Below are 16480 nucleotides of genomic sequence, written 5' to 3' on the forward strand. Positions count from 1 at the left end.
GAGTGACTGTCTGTCTGTCTGCCCTGCGATGGACTGGCAACCTGTCCAGGGTGTATCCTGCCTTCTGCCTGAAGACTGCTGGGATAGGCTCCAGCACCCTGACGGGGATGGATTGATGGATTGATGGATGGATGGATGGATGGATGGATGGATGGATGGATGGATGGATGGATGGATGGATATTGTTATTGCCACCTGCTGACCGTTCTTGGTATGGCTGTAGTATCTGTAGTCTCCTATGCTATAGAAGCAATAAGGTATGTGACTAGTTAAAAACAGGTATGGATTCCTGAACAGGCCTGCTAGTCCCAAGAGTTCTGGTAATCTGCACAAGCTTCTGAAATATAGGCTTATATTGGGTTTGTTTATCTCATGTCTGAATGTTGTTCACGTATTTCAACAAAATTCAACACAATCTATCATTGAAGGGACTAATTCAAAAGCAAAAATTCTTTGACAGTAATGAAGATCAGGGTTATACATACACATATATCTGCACCCAGGGGCCAACAAGTTATGTCTTAAGTGTGTCGCATACATAGCACCCCCACCCTGCTCACCTCCCGAGCAGAGAAAAAAAGTTCAGGCTCAGGAATTTTTCCCACTATCACCCCTGCTGTTGTCTGTGCTTATGCATCGAACAGCAGTTCAGAATACCCAGCCTTCATAGAGTCCTTGGGAGGGGTGCTTGAAAGTGCTCCTCCTGGAGACTCGATTGTCCTACTGGGGGACTTCAACGCTCACGTGGGCAACGACAGTAAGACCTGGAGGGGTGTGATTGGGAGGAATGGCCTCTCTGATCTGAACCCGAGTGGTGTTCAGTTTTTGGACTTCTGTGCAAACCACAGTTTGTCCATAACGAACACCATGTTTGAACACAAGGATGTCCATAAGTGCACATGGCACCAGGACACCCTAGGCCGCAGTTCAATGATTGACTTTGTAGTCGTGTCAGCGGACTTGCGGCCATGTTTATTGGACACTCGGGTAAAGAGAGGAGCTGAGCTGTCAACTGATCACCACCTGGTGGTGAGTTGGATCAGGTGGTGGGGGAAGATGCCGGTCAGACCAGGCAAACCCAAACGTATAGTGAGGGTTTGCTGGGAACATCTGGCAGAAGAACCTGTCAGATTGATCTTCAACTCACACCTCCGTCAGAACTTTGACCAGATATCGGGGGAGGTGGGGGACATTGACTCAGAATGGGCCATGTTCCGCTCCTCCATTGTTGAAGCGGCTGACTGTAGCTGTGGTCACAAGGTAGTTGGTGCCTGTTGGGGCGGTAATCCTCGAACCCGGTCGTGGACACCCCAGGTGAGAGATGCCGTCAAGCTGAAGAAGGAGTCCTACCGGACATGGTTGGCCTGTAGGACACCAGAGGCAGCTGGCAGGTATCGACAGGCCAAGCGATCTGCGGCTTCAGTCGTTGCTAAAGCAAAAACCCGGGTGTGGGAAGAGTTCGGTAAGGCCTTGGAAAGTGACTTTAAGTCGGCTCCGAAAAGATTCTGGCAAACCGTCAGGCGACTCAGAAGGGGAAAGCAGTGTGCCACTAGCACTGTTTACATTGGAGATGGTGTGCTGCTGACTTCGACTGAAGACGTCATTGGGCGGTGGAAGGAATACTTTGAGGACCTTCTCAATCCCACCAACACGTCCTCCAGTGAGGAGGCAGAGTCTGGGGACACGGGAATAGGCTTGTCCATTACCGAGGCCGAAGTCGCTAAGGTAGTTAAAAAGCTCCTTGGCGGCAGGGCTCCAGGGGTGGATGAGATCCGTCCCGAATTCCTCAAGGCTCTGGATGTTGTGGGGCTGTCTTGGCTGACACGCCTTTTCAACATTGCGTGGACATCGGGGGTGGTGCCACTGGATTGGCAGACTGGGGTGGTGGTGCCTCTTTTTAAAAAAGCGGACCGGAGGGTGTGTTCCAATTACAGGGGAATCACACTCCTCAGCCTCCCTGGCAAGGTCTATGCAGGGGTACTGGAGAAGAGAGTCCGACTCATAGTCGAACCTCGGATTCAGGAGGAGCAGTGCGGGTTCCGCCCTGGTCGTGGAACACTGGACCAACTCTTTACCCTCTCCAGGATTCTGGAGGGTTCATGGGAGTTTGCCCAACCAGTCCACATGTGCTTTGTGGATTTGGAGAAGGCATTCGACTGTGTTCCCCGGGGTATTCTGTGGGAGGTGCTTCGGGAGTACGGGGTACATGGCTCTTTGCTACGAGCCATTCAGGCCCTGTACAAACAAAGCAGGAGTTTGGTTCGCATGGCCAGCAGTAAGTCAGACTTTTTTCCAGTGAGAGTTGGACTCCGCCAGGGCTGCCCTTTGTCACCGATCCTATTCATAATTTTTATGGATAGAATTTCTAGGCGCAGTCAGGGGATGGAGGGTGTCCGGTTTGGTGACCTCAGGGTCACATCGCTGCTGTTTGCAGATGATGTGGTCCTATTGGGGACATCAGGCCGTGAACTTCAGCTTTCACTGGAGCCGAGTGTGAAACGGCCGGGATGAGGATCAGTACCTCCAAATCCGAGGCCATGGTTCTCACGCGGGAAAGGGTGGAAAGCCCTCTCTGGGTCGGGGATGAGCTCTTGCCTCAAGTGGAGGAGTTCAAGTATCTCGGGGTCTTGTTCACGAGTGATGGTACAAGGGAGCGGGAGATTGACAGACGGATTGGTGCTGGGTCAGCACTGATGCGGGCTCTTTACCGGTCTGTTGTGGTAAAGAAAGAGCTGAGCCATAAGGCAAGGCTCTCGATTTACTGGTCGATCTACGTTCCCACCCTCACCTATGGTCATGAGCTTTGGGTAATGACCGAAAGAACGAGATCGCGAATACAAGCGGCCGAAATGAGTTTCCTCCGCAGGGTGGCTGGACTCTCCCTTAGAGATAGGGCGAGAAGTTCGGTCATCCGGGAGGGACTCAAAGTCAAAGAGCCGCTGTTTCTCCACGTCGAGAGGAGCCAGTTGAGGTGGTTCGGGCATCTGGTTAGGATGCCTCCTGGACGCCTCCCTTGGGAGGTGTCACAGGCAAGTCCACCGGGGAGGAGACCCCGGGGAAGACCCAGGACATGCTGGCGTGACTATATCGCCCAGCTGGCCTGGGAGCGCCTCGGAATCCCTCCCAGGGAGCTAGTGGAAGTGGCTGGGGAAAGGGAGGTCGACCTCCCTTTCCGGGACCCGAACCCCGGAGAAGCGGAAGATGATTGATGGATGGATCGATGGATGGATGGATGGATGGATGGATGGATAATTAATAACTTTACTGGAAATTAAGTAGATGAAGGCTGACAGACTTTGGCCCAACACTGTACTTGACTTGCCTATTTAAGGATGTTATATATGTTTGCACTTACCAAGATCAATTTTTATATGTAGGCTTGGCAAAATAAAACTGATTCTAATTTTTTTCTTTCTTTTCATAACTTGGGTAGCTTATAATGTGATGTAGGCACATGTTAAGGATCTAATAAATAACAAATGTTTTCTTGAAAATAAACAGATTTTAGGGAAGTGATATACTAGATTCCAGTTTCTCTTACAGCAGTTACAGGCAATAATTTCACATTTTATAAACTGTATTTCACAACAGATGTCCTTTGTCTAAGGCTCTAATAGTCTACATGCATTTGAGTCCTATGGGCCTTATTCTGTTGTCTTGGTAACCATCAGCTGCCCTTTCCTCTCTACTGGCCTGGAAAGAATTGTGTCCCTTTCACTTGATCAGGGTCGCTGGTGTGCTGACGAGGCAATGAAGCCTCAATCGCTCGGACAGGCCTCTCCTTTGGAAAGGGGGAGCGAAGTGTCCCCATACACTTTGAATGATCAGAGGAGCCTACTTGTTTCAGTGGCTGGAGCTCATGCTGAGTCAGTGGCGGCCTTGTTATCATTCCTGATCAGATGCACAAACCAGCTGGGCACAGCCCTAAATGAGAAACGCTGAATTATTTATCCTTCATGGCATCTTCAACAGATCCTTTAAACCAGGTAGTACTGGTGTGCAGGTAGCTTTGCTGTCTCTGCTTCAGCTTGCCTGGAGTTGGCTGAAGATGACACACAAGGCCCCCAGAAGCACAGTCCCCACAGAAATTTGAGATGTTGTTGGCACTGGGATTTACACTTTCCTGATGCTGACTCACCCTGACTAGTTGGTAGATCTGTTTTTCTTGCTGATTAATCAAAACTGATAACAATACAAATGATGTAAGAATACGGGCACCTGAATATTTAGCTCTGTATGGAATATTTTTAATCGCAAATGTCGGCAAAACGATTACACTCTACAGGCCTGCTTAGCAAAATATGTTTGATATGGCACAGTGTACAGTGGTTCGATCACACCCTAACCCTATGCATAAAAAACAAAAACATACCACGCCCCCAAAAATATCTGGACACTGCACCCATTTAAACACTGATAAACTTTCATTAATTTTTTAGGTTAATTCATGAAATGTTTAACAACAGATTTCTTTCAGAGAAAATCGCTATTAACACAGCATCCAACTGATGGTAGGCCCTTTGTGGAGGATGGTGGACAATGGGATTATGAACTCTGAAGTGTACACAGAACTTTTGGATGTAAAGGAGATATGTGATAAGGATCTGAAACTCATCTGCCACTTTTTGAAAAAAATGCCATCTGTTAGAACCAGATATCATTTGGTTTGACGTTTTGTTTTCTAACATAATACAAAGCATGGTACAATTGTGCAAATACTTTTTGGGGCCACTGTAAATATGCAGATCCAGTATATTGGACTGCTCAGTAATAGACCATTCAGTGCCTCTTTTAAAGCACAACAGCAGTAACTGTGAAGACCAAAACTGATGATGCCTGTTCAGCTTTGAACAGATGAAACAGTGTAATCCAATGCACTGCATCAACATAAATAAAAAAATAGGAATTAGAGGATATGTAAATACGTTGTGCTTACAGTGTTTGAAGCTTCCCTTACGTGGACAATTTTTACATTTAGTGAGAATTATGCAGGCAAAGAAATAGAAGATTCTCTCATTTGAGGGGTGGAAATAGGCCTGTAGCTGGAAGATTATGCTAGTAATTTGGACCCTGGTCTTCCAAATGAACACCTGAGTACCAGAGAGCTTCTCTTCTTATATTCATAACCCTCTGCCTGGACTGTTCTCAGTTTTAGGGCATTGCCATGGATACCCATGGAAGAGTGCTTTGTCATTCTATGCCTTAGGGGGTAGCAAAGAGCGGTGGCCTCTCATGACAGGTCTTAATTGGATAGCCACAGGGTTCAGGAAGGATAACTGACCTGTGTGCTGTGTCTTCATATTTATGTTCTAATAAGCCAGTATATCATTAGACAAAACTTCAAACATTTCTGGTCCTTTCAGAAAGATTCCTTATTGGGAGTAGTCATTATTATCGTTATGTTGTTTATGACTTCTTCTATTGGTATAACAGTGCTGTTGATGTATTTTCAGTCATATTCAGTAATACAGTATATCATACTGTTCATATTTATGTCTTTCAAGTCGTGTTATCACTGTCATTTTGCTATCCTATATAAAAGTTATTACTTAATTGCACAATTAACTACATAATAGGTTCTGCATTTGTGCTTACATTTGGAACATTCACATTTTATTAAAAACATTTTTCATTTTGTTTTGATGTCTGTCAAAAAATACACAACATGAATAGGATGGTTTATCTTTTTGAAAAAGAAGATTGCATGCTCAACAGCAACTTTTCATCAGATTCAGATCATAATAAAATATCTCCTATTTTATATACAAACAAGTGGGAAACCTTCATTTTGGACAGAATTTCTCTTGTTTCAATAAGCTACGCGTGAGAAATAATTCATATCAAAGTGCGTTCTTTTCTTATCCAGCAACAGGGACTTCTAAGGGTATATATCTCCTGAATGCACTGTTTCATTTCCCCTGCATAGACGATGCTGTAGAGGAACGTGTTGAGAAACAGTTTTGGATGTTAGTGTTGTGCTCATTTTTATTCTATCTCTTTTGTGTGGACAGATGTCGCTCGTATGAGGACTGCTGTGGAACTCGCTGCTGCGTCCGAGCGCTCTCCATCCAGAGGCTCTGGTACTTCTGGTAAGACTTGTGTTCACATTCCATTCTCATGCCTTCCAGGTGTGCCACAATTTAATTAAACTAAACAGCCTAAAGGCTACTTATCACTGAAAACCAATATTTTCTTACTCTTTGGAATGAACAAACAATATTAAAATTTCAAAACATTAATTTCACTTTCCAGTCCATACAGTGCCCTCCACAAATATTGCCACCCCTGTTAAACATGAGCAAACAGGCTGTAAAAACACTCTGTATTGCTTATCCTTTTGATCTTTTATTCAAAATTTTAATACAAATCAAACCTTTATTTGACTGAAAGAAAAAAAATTGAATCATGAAAAAAATTTCTCAAATCTATATGCATCACAATTGATGGTAGCCTTAAAAATTCTTATGGGTAAAATCTAAATTAATGATATAAATGAGAATATTTTAGATTTTAAAGTTAACTTGAACAATTAGGAATACTTAAATGGTCACGTATTACTTATATAAGTAAAATATGAGGTGACACACAGGCATTCCCTTAGTCATCCACCACTGTGAGAAAGACCAGATAATATAGCCATGCCGTGCGACAGAAGGTTGAAATCAAGAAATTCCTACAACAAAATAGCTGAACAGTTGAAAATGCCCATTTCTCCTACCAGGGCAATAATAATAGGAAGGTTAAAGAACCTGTAGATGTTAAGAATCTGCCAGAAAGAGAATGTATGTCTATACTGAGCCAAAGCACAATAAGGAGGATGATTCAAGTAGCAAAAGAATGTCCAAGGATCCCAGCTGGAGAATTACAGACATTAGGTCTTAGGGTCAGAATGTCTCCCAAACTAGGGTTGCCATAAAAAGCTTTTCCTGTCAGGGACTGACAAACCCAAGCACCTACAGTTTGGCAGGCATTACTGGAATTTTCAGAGGGAGTGTATTCTACAGACAAATGAGACTAAAATAGAGCTTTTTGGCAGCAAACACCAGAGGTGGGTTTGGTGTAGATACAAAGATAGGCATGCAGAAAAATACCTCATCCACACTTATGTTGAGGGTATGTTGGCAAATCTGAGATGTTGTGAGGATGTTTTTCTTCCAAAGGCCCTGGACAACTTGTATTAATACATGGTATTATGGACTACATCAAATAGCAGTAAATCTTGAATCAAAATCTGACTGCCTCACATAGGAAGCATAAACTCGTAGTTGGACCTTTCCAATATACAAACTTCAAAATTAACATAAAAATGGTTCTCTGACGACAGAGTCAAGGTTTTGCAACGGCCATCCTACTCCCCTGACCTAAACCCTGTAGAAAACCTGTGAGATGACCTGAAGAGGAGAGTGCATAAGTGTGGACCATCTGAGAGATCTGGAGAGATTCTGAATGGAGGAGGGTCTCAGATTGATTGACACCTGTTCTCCAGTCTCATTAAGCTTTACAGGAGAAAACATATTTTCTCTGCAGAGTGAAGCAATACAAAGTACTAAATGAAAGGGTGCCAACAATTGTGCAACACATAGACTTTAGAAAAATATTTCATGATTTATTTCAAGATTTAGATTTTTTTTTTTATCAAACTTTGTACTTCAAATAAAGGTTAAATTTATGTTAATATTTTAATTGAAAGATCAAAATACAACCAATAAAGAATGTTATAGCCTGTTTTGCTCATGTTTATCAGGTTTGTCAATATTTGCAGAAGGCAATATGTATAGGAAACAGTTCTGTTTCAGGTTAGCATGCAAAGAAGTAAATTTATCTGACGGCAAAATGTTTGTATCATCTTTGTCAACCGTATGCCAAATAAGCATTGAAAGTTTGCTAATTCCTGTAATAAAATCCTGTAATATTACTTTACCCTGTAAGTTGACATGTTTTTTTCTCTTCTGATATTGTCTTTGCCAATGTTATGCTGAATTGGATCTCCCAGCAAAATCTGACTCCCCTTCACGTGCATGCACATCATGCAGGCATATGGACACTACAGATTACATTTGTGATTTTGATTGTTTACACACAGAAACAGAAATCATGTAATCTGTAGCATCCATATGGCTGTGTGATGTATGTGCATGCAAAGCACACTGTTTTAGTACATAAAACCTCATAAAAAATGTAAAATGTGATCATAGGCCTGTGTTCAGCTGCTTAGCCATGGAAACCCACTTCATGATGCTCCTGGCACACAGTTCTTGTGCTGATGTTGCTTCCAGAGGCAAAAGATTTTTACACTATTCAGCACCTGAATGCCCCACTCTGTGAGTTTGTGTGGTCTGCCACTTCATGGATGAGCTGTTGTTGCTCCTAGATGTTGTCATTTCACAATAATAGCACTTACAGTTGAATCAGATCAAGCAGAGCAGAAATTTCATGAACTAACTTGTGGCAACGACAGCATCCTATGATAGTGCCATGTTTAAAGTCACTGCTCTTCAGTAAGACCCATTCTCCTGCCAGTGTTTGTCTATTGAGACTGTAAGGCTGTGTGCTTGATTTTGTATGCTTGTAAGCAATGGGCACAGCTGAAACACCTGAACTCAATAATTAAAATGGTGTCCACTTACTTTTGACCTTGTAGTCTAGAATATGGGCTCTTTAACCTACTTGGCTTTGATTGTCAGATCAGTAGATTAATACAGTGTGTGGAGCATTGCTGTATCATACACAGTGCCCTGCAGATCAGTATTCTTCAATTATGTTTGTGTGGACTGTGTCAGTGGTTCATCTCCTTCCATTTCCTATGAATGCCCCATTCCTGAACGTTAAACACGCACAAAAGGAGGTAATGTCAGTATAGCTGCCATTATTCAGGAGAATGGTGAGAGGAATCAGAAAAGTGGCAAGAATTTGATTCTGCTCGTTCTATATGTTCTATCTGAGACTAGTGATATAACAACGGCCTAGACTTCAGTGCCAAGTCAATGGCAACATTCAGAAACAGTAATTTTACTGCTCTTCTGTAGTAATGAGTTGAATTAGTTTTTTTTTTATTGAAGAAGAAAAATTTAGAACGCCTACTGGTGAGAAATCAGTCAGAGGTGTTTCCAACAATGTGAAAATAGCATCTATGCAAAAAAGTGCTGCAGTGATAGCACCACCAAACACACCACTAATCGAGAAGAAAAGCAGCAGCCCTCTCAAAATGAAAATGCTTCTCTTTCGAAAGCTCTCAAGCTACACATTAACTTGCCATGACTATTACTAGCCTCAACTACATGACCCTTCTAAGGCTGCTACTGCAAGCTGAAATATAGCCCATGCAGCAGCCTAGACTGCACAATGTATGTGTCCAAATGTGTGTAGGCACCTGACAATGTCTTTTTAATCTAGAATGTTAATAGGGTGTTTGCCAACACTTCTCACTGGCGATGGCTCATGTTTGGCTTTATAATGTGGAGATTATAAACCTATACGTGTGCAGATGTCTGTATCAGCAATGTGTGCACCTAAAATGATCTATATTGACTAATTAGAAGGGATGGCTGGATACTTTTGGACATAGACTCACTGGCCATACACTGCTTGTTAACACAAATAGCTAATCAACCAATCACATGGCTGCAACTCAATGCATTTAGGCATGTAGAGGTGGTCAAGACAACTTGCTGAAGTGCAAACTGAGCATCAGAATGGGGAAGAAAGGTGATTTAAGTGACTTTGAACATGATATGGTTGTTGGTGCTAGACGGGCTGGTCTGAGTATTTCAGAAACTGCTGATCTACTGGGATTTTCAGGGTTTACAGAGAATGGTCCAAAAAAGAGAAAATATCCAGTGAGCGGCAGCTGTGTGGACAAAAATGCCTTGTTGATGTGAGAGGTCTGAGGAGAATGGGCAGACTGGTTTGAGATGATAGAAAGGCAACAGTAACTCAAATAACCAACCAGAATCTCTGAGGAATGTTTCCAACACCTTGTTGAAAGTGTGCCACGAAGAATTAAGGCAGTTCTGAAGGCAAAAGTAGGTCCAACCTTTTACTAGCAACTAATAAAGTGGCCGGTGAGTGTACAATGTAACAGTGTGACTAACTAGTGGGCTCCATCTGTATGATTAAGCTGTGTGGTCCTCCTTTAGTACTTCATTTCTTCTTTATGCACTTATGTTTAATTTACAACAGCCATTAAACTCAGATTACTTGAGTGCTGTCACTGGGTGACCTTGAACAAGGCCATGTTCTTTAACAATGGCTTCAAAATGAACTCTGAAAAAGAAGACATGACTAATCTGAGGAGCACTCACATTTTGGATTATTGCAAAAGCTTCAGATTTAATTATACCCCCAGTGAATGGGAACTTTGTCAAGGATAGTAGATAATGCAAAATCATTTTTCCTTCACTTCCTAAAACATTCCTTCCTCTATTCCATAGGTTGCTGCTGATGATGGGCGTGCTCTTTTGCTGTGGAGCTGGCTTTTTCATTCGCCGACGCATGTACCCATCTCCTCTCAGTGAAGAGCCTGCCTTTAACGTGTCTTTCACCAGACAGCCTGTCAGCACACCAGGTGAGATTTTCTTCATGGTTGCATCATGATGTGCAACTAGTAGTGCTTTACATAGCTTATGAGTCTGTCTGACATTTTTTGTTGTGACTGATCAAACACCTGATCATACTTGATCATGTGTTCTACACTGAGTTGACAGTTAATTAGATACTCCTACTTTCTACCCAGACTCTGCCATTTTATCAGATACTTTATCTGACATTTTACTATATTGTATTTATTGCTGGGCTTTGTGCCTAATTGTACATTGTTATGTATTGATTATATTTGCTACACGGTCTTGTTTAATTAGACTGTGTATAGCCTTCTTCACTTGTAGTAGTCACTGGTTTTCATGGATTTAATTCTCATTTTCACTGTGAAATGATTCTGTTTTTTAGTTACTCTAATAGACTAACAGTAGACATGGATAATCATTGGTTAATCTAACTACTTCTGTCTAATGACAGACTTATTTTCTTCCACATTTTATTCCACATTTACTGTTATATATTCATTTTCTCTTCATTGTTTTTATGTATTGCTTGTCTGTTATTGTTTTGACTCCGGTGTCGACCAGAGGGTTTCCCTGTTGAGTCTCCGTTTCTCTCAAGGTTCCTTTTTCTTGCTGTCAGGGAGTCTTTCCTTGCCATTGTTGCCCTTGGCTTGTGTATTTGGGGCTTGGACTTTCTGATTTTCTGTAGTGCTGCTTTGTGACAACACTCGTTGCAAAAAGCACTATATAAATACATTTTGAATTGGATACTAGGTAGTTGTGTGTATATTGCATGGAGACTCTGGAAGTAAGGTATCCATTATATACTTGGTTGAGAGGTCTACTTGATCTTCTTGACCTTGATCTTTCTTTTTTTTTTGACATACCTGACAAATAGTTGCACTTTGTAATTTACAGTTACTAACTGTAGCTCTTCTGTTCTTATGCACAATGGTGGCCCTACTTTTCCGTTGACGGGCAGCCTGGAGCAGGGGTACAAAGACATTTTGTCTTGGAGCTCAAAGTGCAATGTTTATGGTGGGCCAGAAAGACAAAACAACACACAAAAAGACAGATTTAAATGGATAATCAGAGTTTAATAAGTTATAAAAGGAAAAAATAATGTTCTCTAATTGTGTGAGGGAAAAGGCTTAGGGTAACTTTCTGCTGGGCCAAACCAAACATCTTTTTGGGCCAACTTTGAGTCACAGGCCACACTTTGGGCAGCCCTGGGCTAAAGACTGGCTTAACTACTATGCAGCAATGTATTACAGTAAGTAATTGTAAACCTACAAAGTGCACCCCTATGGTAAGCAAACTTGATAAAATGTATCTACAAAGTGCCTAATAAACTGGCAACTCAATGTGTAGTGGCAGCAGACTGTCACAGGACATGCCTGTATATCTCAACACACCCAGTTTTGAGTTCAGATGGCAGAATTCCTGTCATCTAAGCTCCTATTCATCACACTATCTTGTCATTTTCTAACCCCTCATAAGGTAGAGGTGGACAAAGGGTAAACAGCTCAAACACTGCAAGAGGCTTATTATTAGTTCTATACTCTGAGGTCCAGAGAGCTACAGGGATGAGATATTTTCATCTTTTCCTCAGCCACATCCTGCTACTACTATCCTTCCTCTTCCTTTTCTCCATCTCCGTTCATCCATACACACAAAAAAAGACAATCTCAGATAACGCTTGTGTGACTGTAAACAGATACGGCACCAGCATGTGGCTCCACCAACTTCCTGCTGCCCTGAACAGGTGAAGCAAATAGAACAACAGACTTCTGTGATGGCACAGCTACATATGCTGTTTGTTAGCTGTACCTTTTTCAGTTACTATTCTGTGCCTGTTCTTCAAGAGAGATCACAAAGACGGATCTTGGCATAATGACCTTATTTTAGTGGGGCAAACTCACTCTCCAGTGTTCATAACTGTAAAAATATCTCAGAGCCAATGTGCTAAAATTATACTGTGACATTTCCACAGGTTTGCCAAGTGTATCAGAAATGGATCCATACGTTATCACATAGAAGAGAACTAGTAGGTTCTATTGTGCAAATCTCTTAATCAGAATCTGAAAAGATTCAAGGCATCTTGAATTCTCAAATGTCACCAATTTTTAATTTTTACAATTGAAAAAAGCCTTAGAATTTTATTTTGGTTGAATACAGCACACAGCAGTTTATTGAATATTATTATATTATGACCAGTTATCAGTTTAAACATTACAGAATTGCCAGTTACAAATCAATGTATCACATTGTACTAATGCAATTTTATCCCTATGTACTACTTTAATACAGTTGGTACCACATTTATTTTGTTTTAATGGAGTATTATTACATTTTATATCTGTAACAACTCAAGCTCACTGAAAATAACTATTGGATAAATGATTACAATGTCAAATAGGAAGGCAGCTGTACTGTGCAGGAAGTCACATGTTAAGACAGAGGGATCAGAAAAGTCTCTTTTAAAGCATTAGGTCAATGACATACCTTTTTTTTTTTTTTTTAAACCTTTTTCATACGGTTCAGAAGCAAAAGTAGGTCACTGTCTTTCCATGGCTTTTAAAACTTCACTAACAGAACAGAGGAAAATTAAACGGACTTGTCATTATCTCAGTCACTCATGTGGAAAATTGAATTGAGCATTTAAATAATGCAGAGAAATGCCTAATTTTGTTCCTTGAGTTGGATTGTTGAAGCTTTGTTCTGCAGGGAGCATGAAACTTGAAAAGACCACAGTGCTTATTTTTCCACTAATCATAGAGTAGAATTACATTCATTCAGGACAGATCAGCCAATTACCAGACATGGATGTTTTCAGGGCGCATTCAGGATTAGCATTTGGCTTTTCTATTGAGCGAACAGCTGCAGTTTTATGTCCTCCTTCAGTGAATATTCCTGACTGCTTCTTTGTCATTAGAATAATAAGCAGAACAACATAAACACTTGGCATACTGTTCATTTTTAATGACAGTATTAGGAGATTTAGACCACATAATCCTGCTTTTTATTTCTGGTTTTATGTGGTTAGTTTGGCAGTAGAGCATTGAAGTGATTTGCGTGTAGTGACACCCTGTGGTTGTTCCTCAGCACCTTCTCTTTTCTTTTCTCATCAGTCTGAGTGCACTGTTAGCTCTGCGTCAGCAACAGAGAGCTTATAATGCAGATGAAAACTGCCAAATGGAAATATATGACCCACTTGAAATGTAATAAAGTCAGCTGTAAGGCACAAGAGTATCATAAGTCAAAAGAAAGGTTCCCCTTTGGGGAGTATACAAGTGCCTTTCTGTACATTTTGTTCAGTCTTTTATTCAATATTTTTTGCTTTTGTAAACATGGTGAGAAAACTACACATATTCTGTTTTATTAATTATTTTTCTATGATAGCTTTTGATCTCTGGTCACATTTTATGCCATGTTACTGCACCTTTTAACATTTATATGTTATACTGCATTTTCCACTGTAAAACATCTCAATTTTTTTTTATTCCTCTCCAGTCTCTCAGCAGCCTGGTATTCAGGGATATGGTGACCCCGGTGGTGCCATGACGATGCCTCTAGCCCCTGCTTACCCAGGCCAGCCCAGTACAGCCCACATGATGAGCTCCTACCCACCGCCGCCATCCTACTGCAACCACCCCCCTCCCTCTTATGACCAGGTCTTCAAGACCACTGAGAAAAAGTAGGCTTGGGCCACACAACAGCACGGCGCACCATACCAGATCACTGGTTTGAGTTGGGACGATACTACACCGCTCAACAGCTCCAGCGCCCTAGGTGGCCCTCCAGTAGTGGATACTGAGATTTTTCATTTTTTTTCCCCTCCATTTGTATGCTTCTTTTAGGACATGATCAGTTTCTCCCCTGACCCCCCTGTTCATTGTTCAACATTGTAGAGCTGCATCATAGCCATGTATTTAATCAGACCCCTTCACATAAGTGAAGAAACTGAACATTTTTGAAAGGGAGGACATGGCAGAATATGAATGAACAGCATGTGATCCAGAACAGCCCTAATCAAGTTTCACAGGAGGAACGGAGAGGAGCCAAGTGATTGATTGCACCACCCTGAAAAGAAAACAGCATTAAGTCTAACCTCGTCTCAATCATTTGATTTGATGGAAGGAAATGTCCAAGTTGACTTTGAAGCACACTTCCCCTTCCCTAAAATCCACTGACACGGTCCGTCCAGGCGATTTGGTGGCCTGGCAAATGGAGGCTCTGTCCTTGGAACACACTGTGCCACTAATGGACTGAGCATTTTAACTGTGTTTTAACTCTGTCAGTGGTATAAAGAGGACCTCTGCTGGCATCAACAATAACCCTTGTGCTGAAACCAAGCATTTGGTTTTCCTACAGAAGAAAAAGGCAATCGAGCAGCTGTTATAGGAACCAAGCTGTGGCTTTTTAAATGAAATCAAGGACAAAGTACATCTCCTCTCTTAATCTACCCTCCCACCAAAGCCATGTGATTAAACCTCTCTGTTACACGCCAGGGTGTCCGATTTTTGTAAGCACAGTTTTGTAAGCACAGTCGAGGTCTATTCCAAGTTGGTTTCATTGAAGAAGAAAAATGCCCAGAGCACAGGTCCAGGGAGACCCCATGTCATTCAGATCATTGCCACTCAGACAACCTGGAATAAAATTTGAGCCATTAAAAATAAATATTGTTACTTCTGTTTTAATCATTGGTCTCTGCAAGGCAGGTTGAATTAATCCTAGTGCGTTCAGGACTTCTAGCAGGCTGTTTGTTTTTTGAGACTTATTTGGAGCGAAAGATGTCATTCACTCAGTAGCACATTTCTGTTGGATTTAGGCAAGACCTAGAATAAACTGAGTTGTCTGACATACCTGCCTCTAAATGAAGAAGATTCCCCAGAATGTTTTGGAGAAAAATGCAGCAGCCCTACACAGAACCACAGCTAAAAACTGCATTCAATTATTGGGCTCTTTTCACAGTAACACGTCACCTTTCTTTAACAACAGCTACCATGAGGAGACAAGCATGCCAAGAAGATGCTTAGCATTTAATAGCAAGCCATTTGGATGCTGCAAGCTGGTTTAATATTAACATTTCAATTTAATGATGAGCCTGAGGCCAACTGAATGTTTCTAGCCCAGTAAATCCTAAGTAGCACAGTTCAGGAGTTCTTTGAGTGTTTTGGAGGAGAGATTTCAAAAGTGCTAGCATGAGTAAATGTGTTTTAGAAATGTTTAATGATGAGTAGCATCTGTGTTAGGACTGAAATCTGGAAATTAAAGTTTTGATCAGTGCATTGTATGCTAGTTTTGCCCATGTTGATTATGTAAACTTATGTTCATGGCTATTCTATGCAAATGAAAGACAGGGTCAGTTTGCTATGAGTATGATTTGTTTAGGTGTTATAGTTGGTTGGTGCTTTGCTCTAATTATGGTACCAGTGTATCAGATTTGGCTAGAAACACATGTAATAACTGGAAAAGTGACAATGAGTGTTTCTCTTGACTTCAGCAATGACAGTGAGGTCGACTTAGCTTTCCGTCCTTTGTCTAAAATAATGATGGACAGAACACTGTACTTCAAAATATGACAATTCTGATGTTAACTGTCATGTTGTATCCAGTAAACAGTCATTGAAATGTCAGTATCTATGAAATAATGTAACTCGATGTCAGAGGACACCAGTTCATCATGAATACAGTAATAAACCTCCCTCTCATTCTCCCCATAGCGTACATTTTTCTTGGATGATTTTATTTTTTGGTTTTATGTACAAAAATATATTTTTTTAAATGAGCGTATTCTGACCTGACCTGTTAGAATTAAGTAGGCTGTTTTTGCAACTGTACCTTTAAAGGGGAATTCCTCTGAAATGTTTTCAAAATTTCTGCTCAGTTAAATGGTTAAGACGTGAACAAAGTCATTCGGGGTAGTTTGATGTGCGATG

General features: G+C 41.4%; 1 protein-coding gene across 1 annotated transcript in view; it reads left to right on the forward strand.

Annotated features, from left to right (window-relative positions):
* vopp1 (VOPP1 WW domain binding protein) overlaps positions 1–16261 on the forward strand; it is a 43484-nt gene extending 27223 nt beyond the window's left edge. The window contains exons 3-5 of the mRNA XM_017704201.2: positions 6012–6089; positions 10431–10564; positions 14052–16261. Coding sequence (XP_017559690.1) covers positions 6012–6089; positions 10431–10564; positions 14052–14239 — 400 coding nt within the window. The 3' untranslated portion in view covers positions 14240–16261. The remainder of the gene's footprint in view (positions 1–6011; positions 6090–10430; positions 10565–14051) is intronic.
* The last annotated feature ends 219 nt before the right edge of the window (positions 16262–16480 follow it).

This window comes from Pygocentrus nattereri, chromosome 3 (assembly GCF_015220715.1).
Source record: "Pygocentrus nattereri isolate fPygNat1 chromosome 3, fPygNat1.pri, whole genome shotgun sequence".
Taxonomy (NCBI): domain Eukaryota; kingdom Metazoa; phylum Chordata; class Actinopteri; order Characiformes; family Serrasalmidae; genus Pygocentrus; species Pygocentrus nattereri.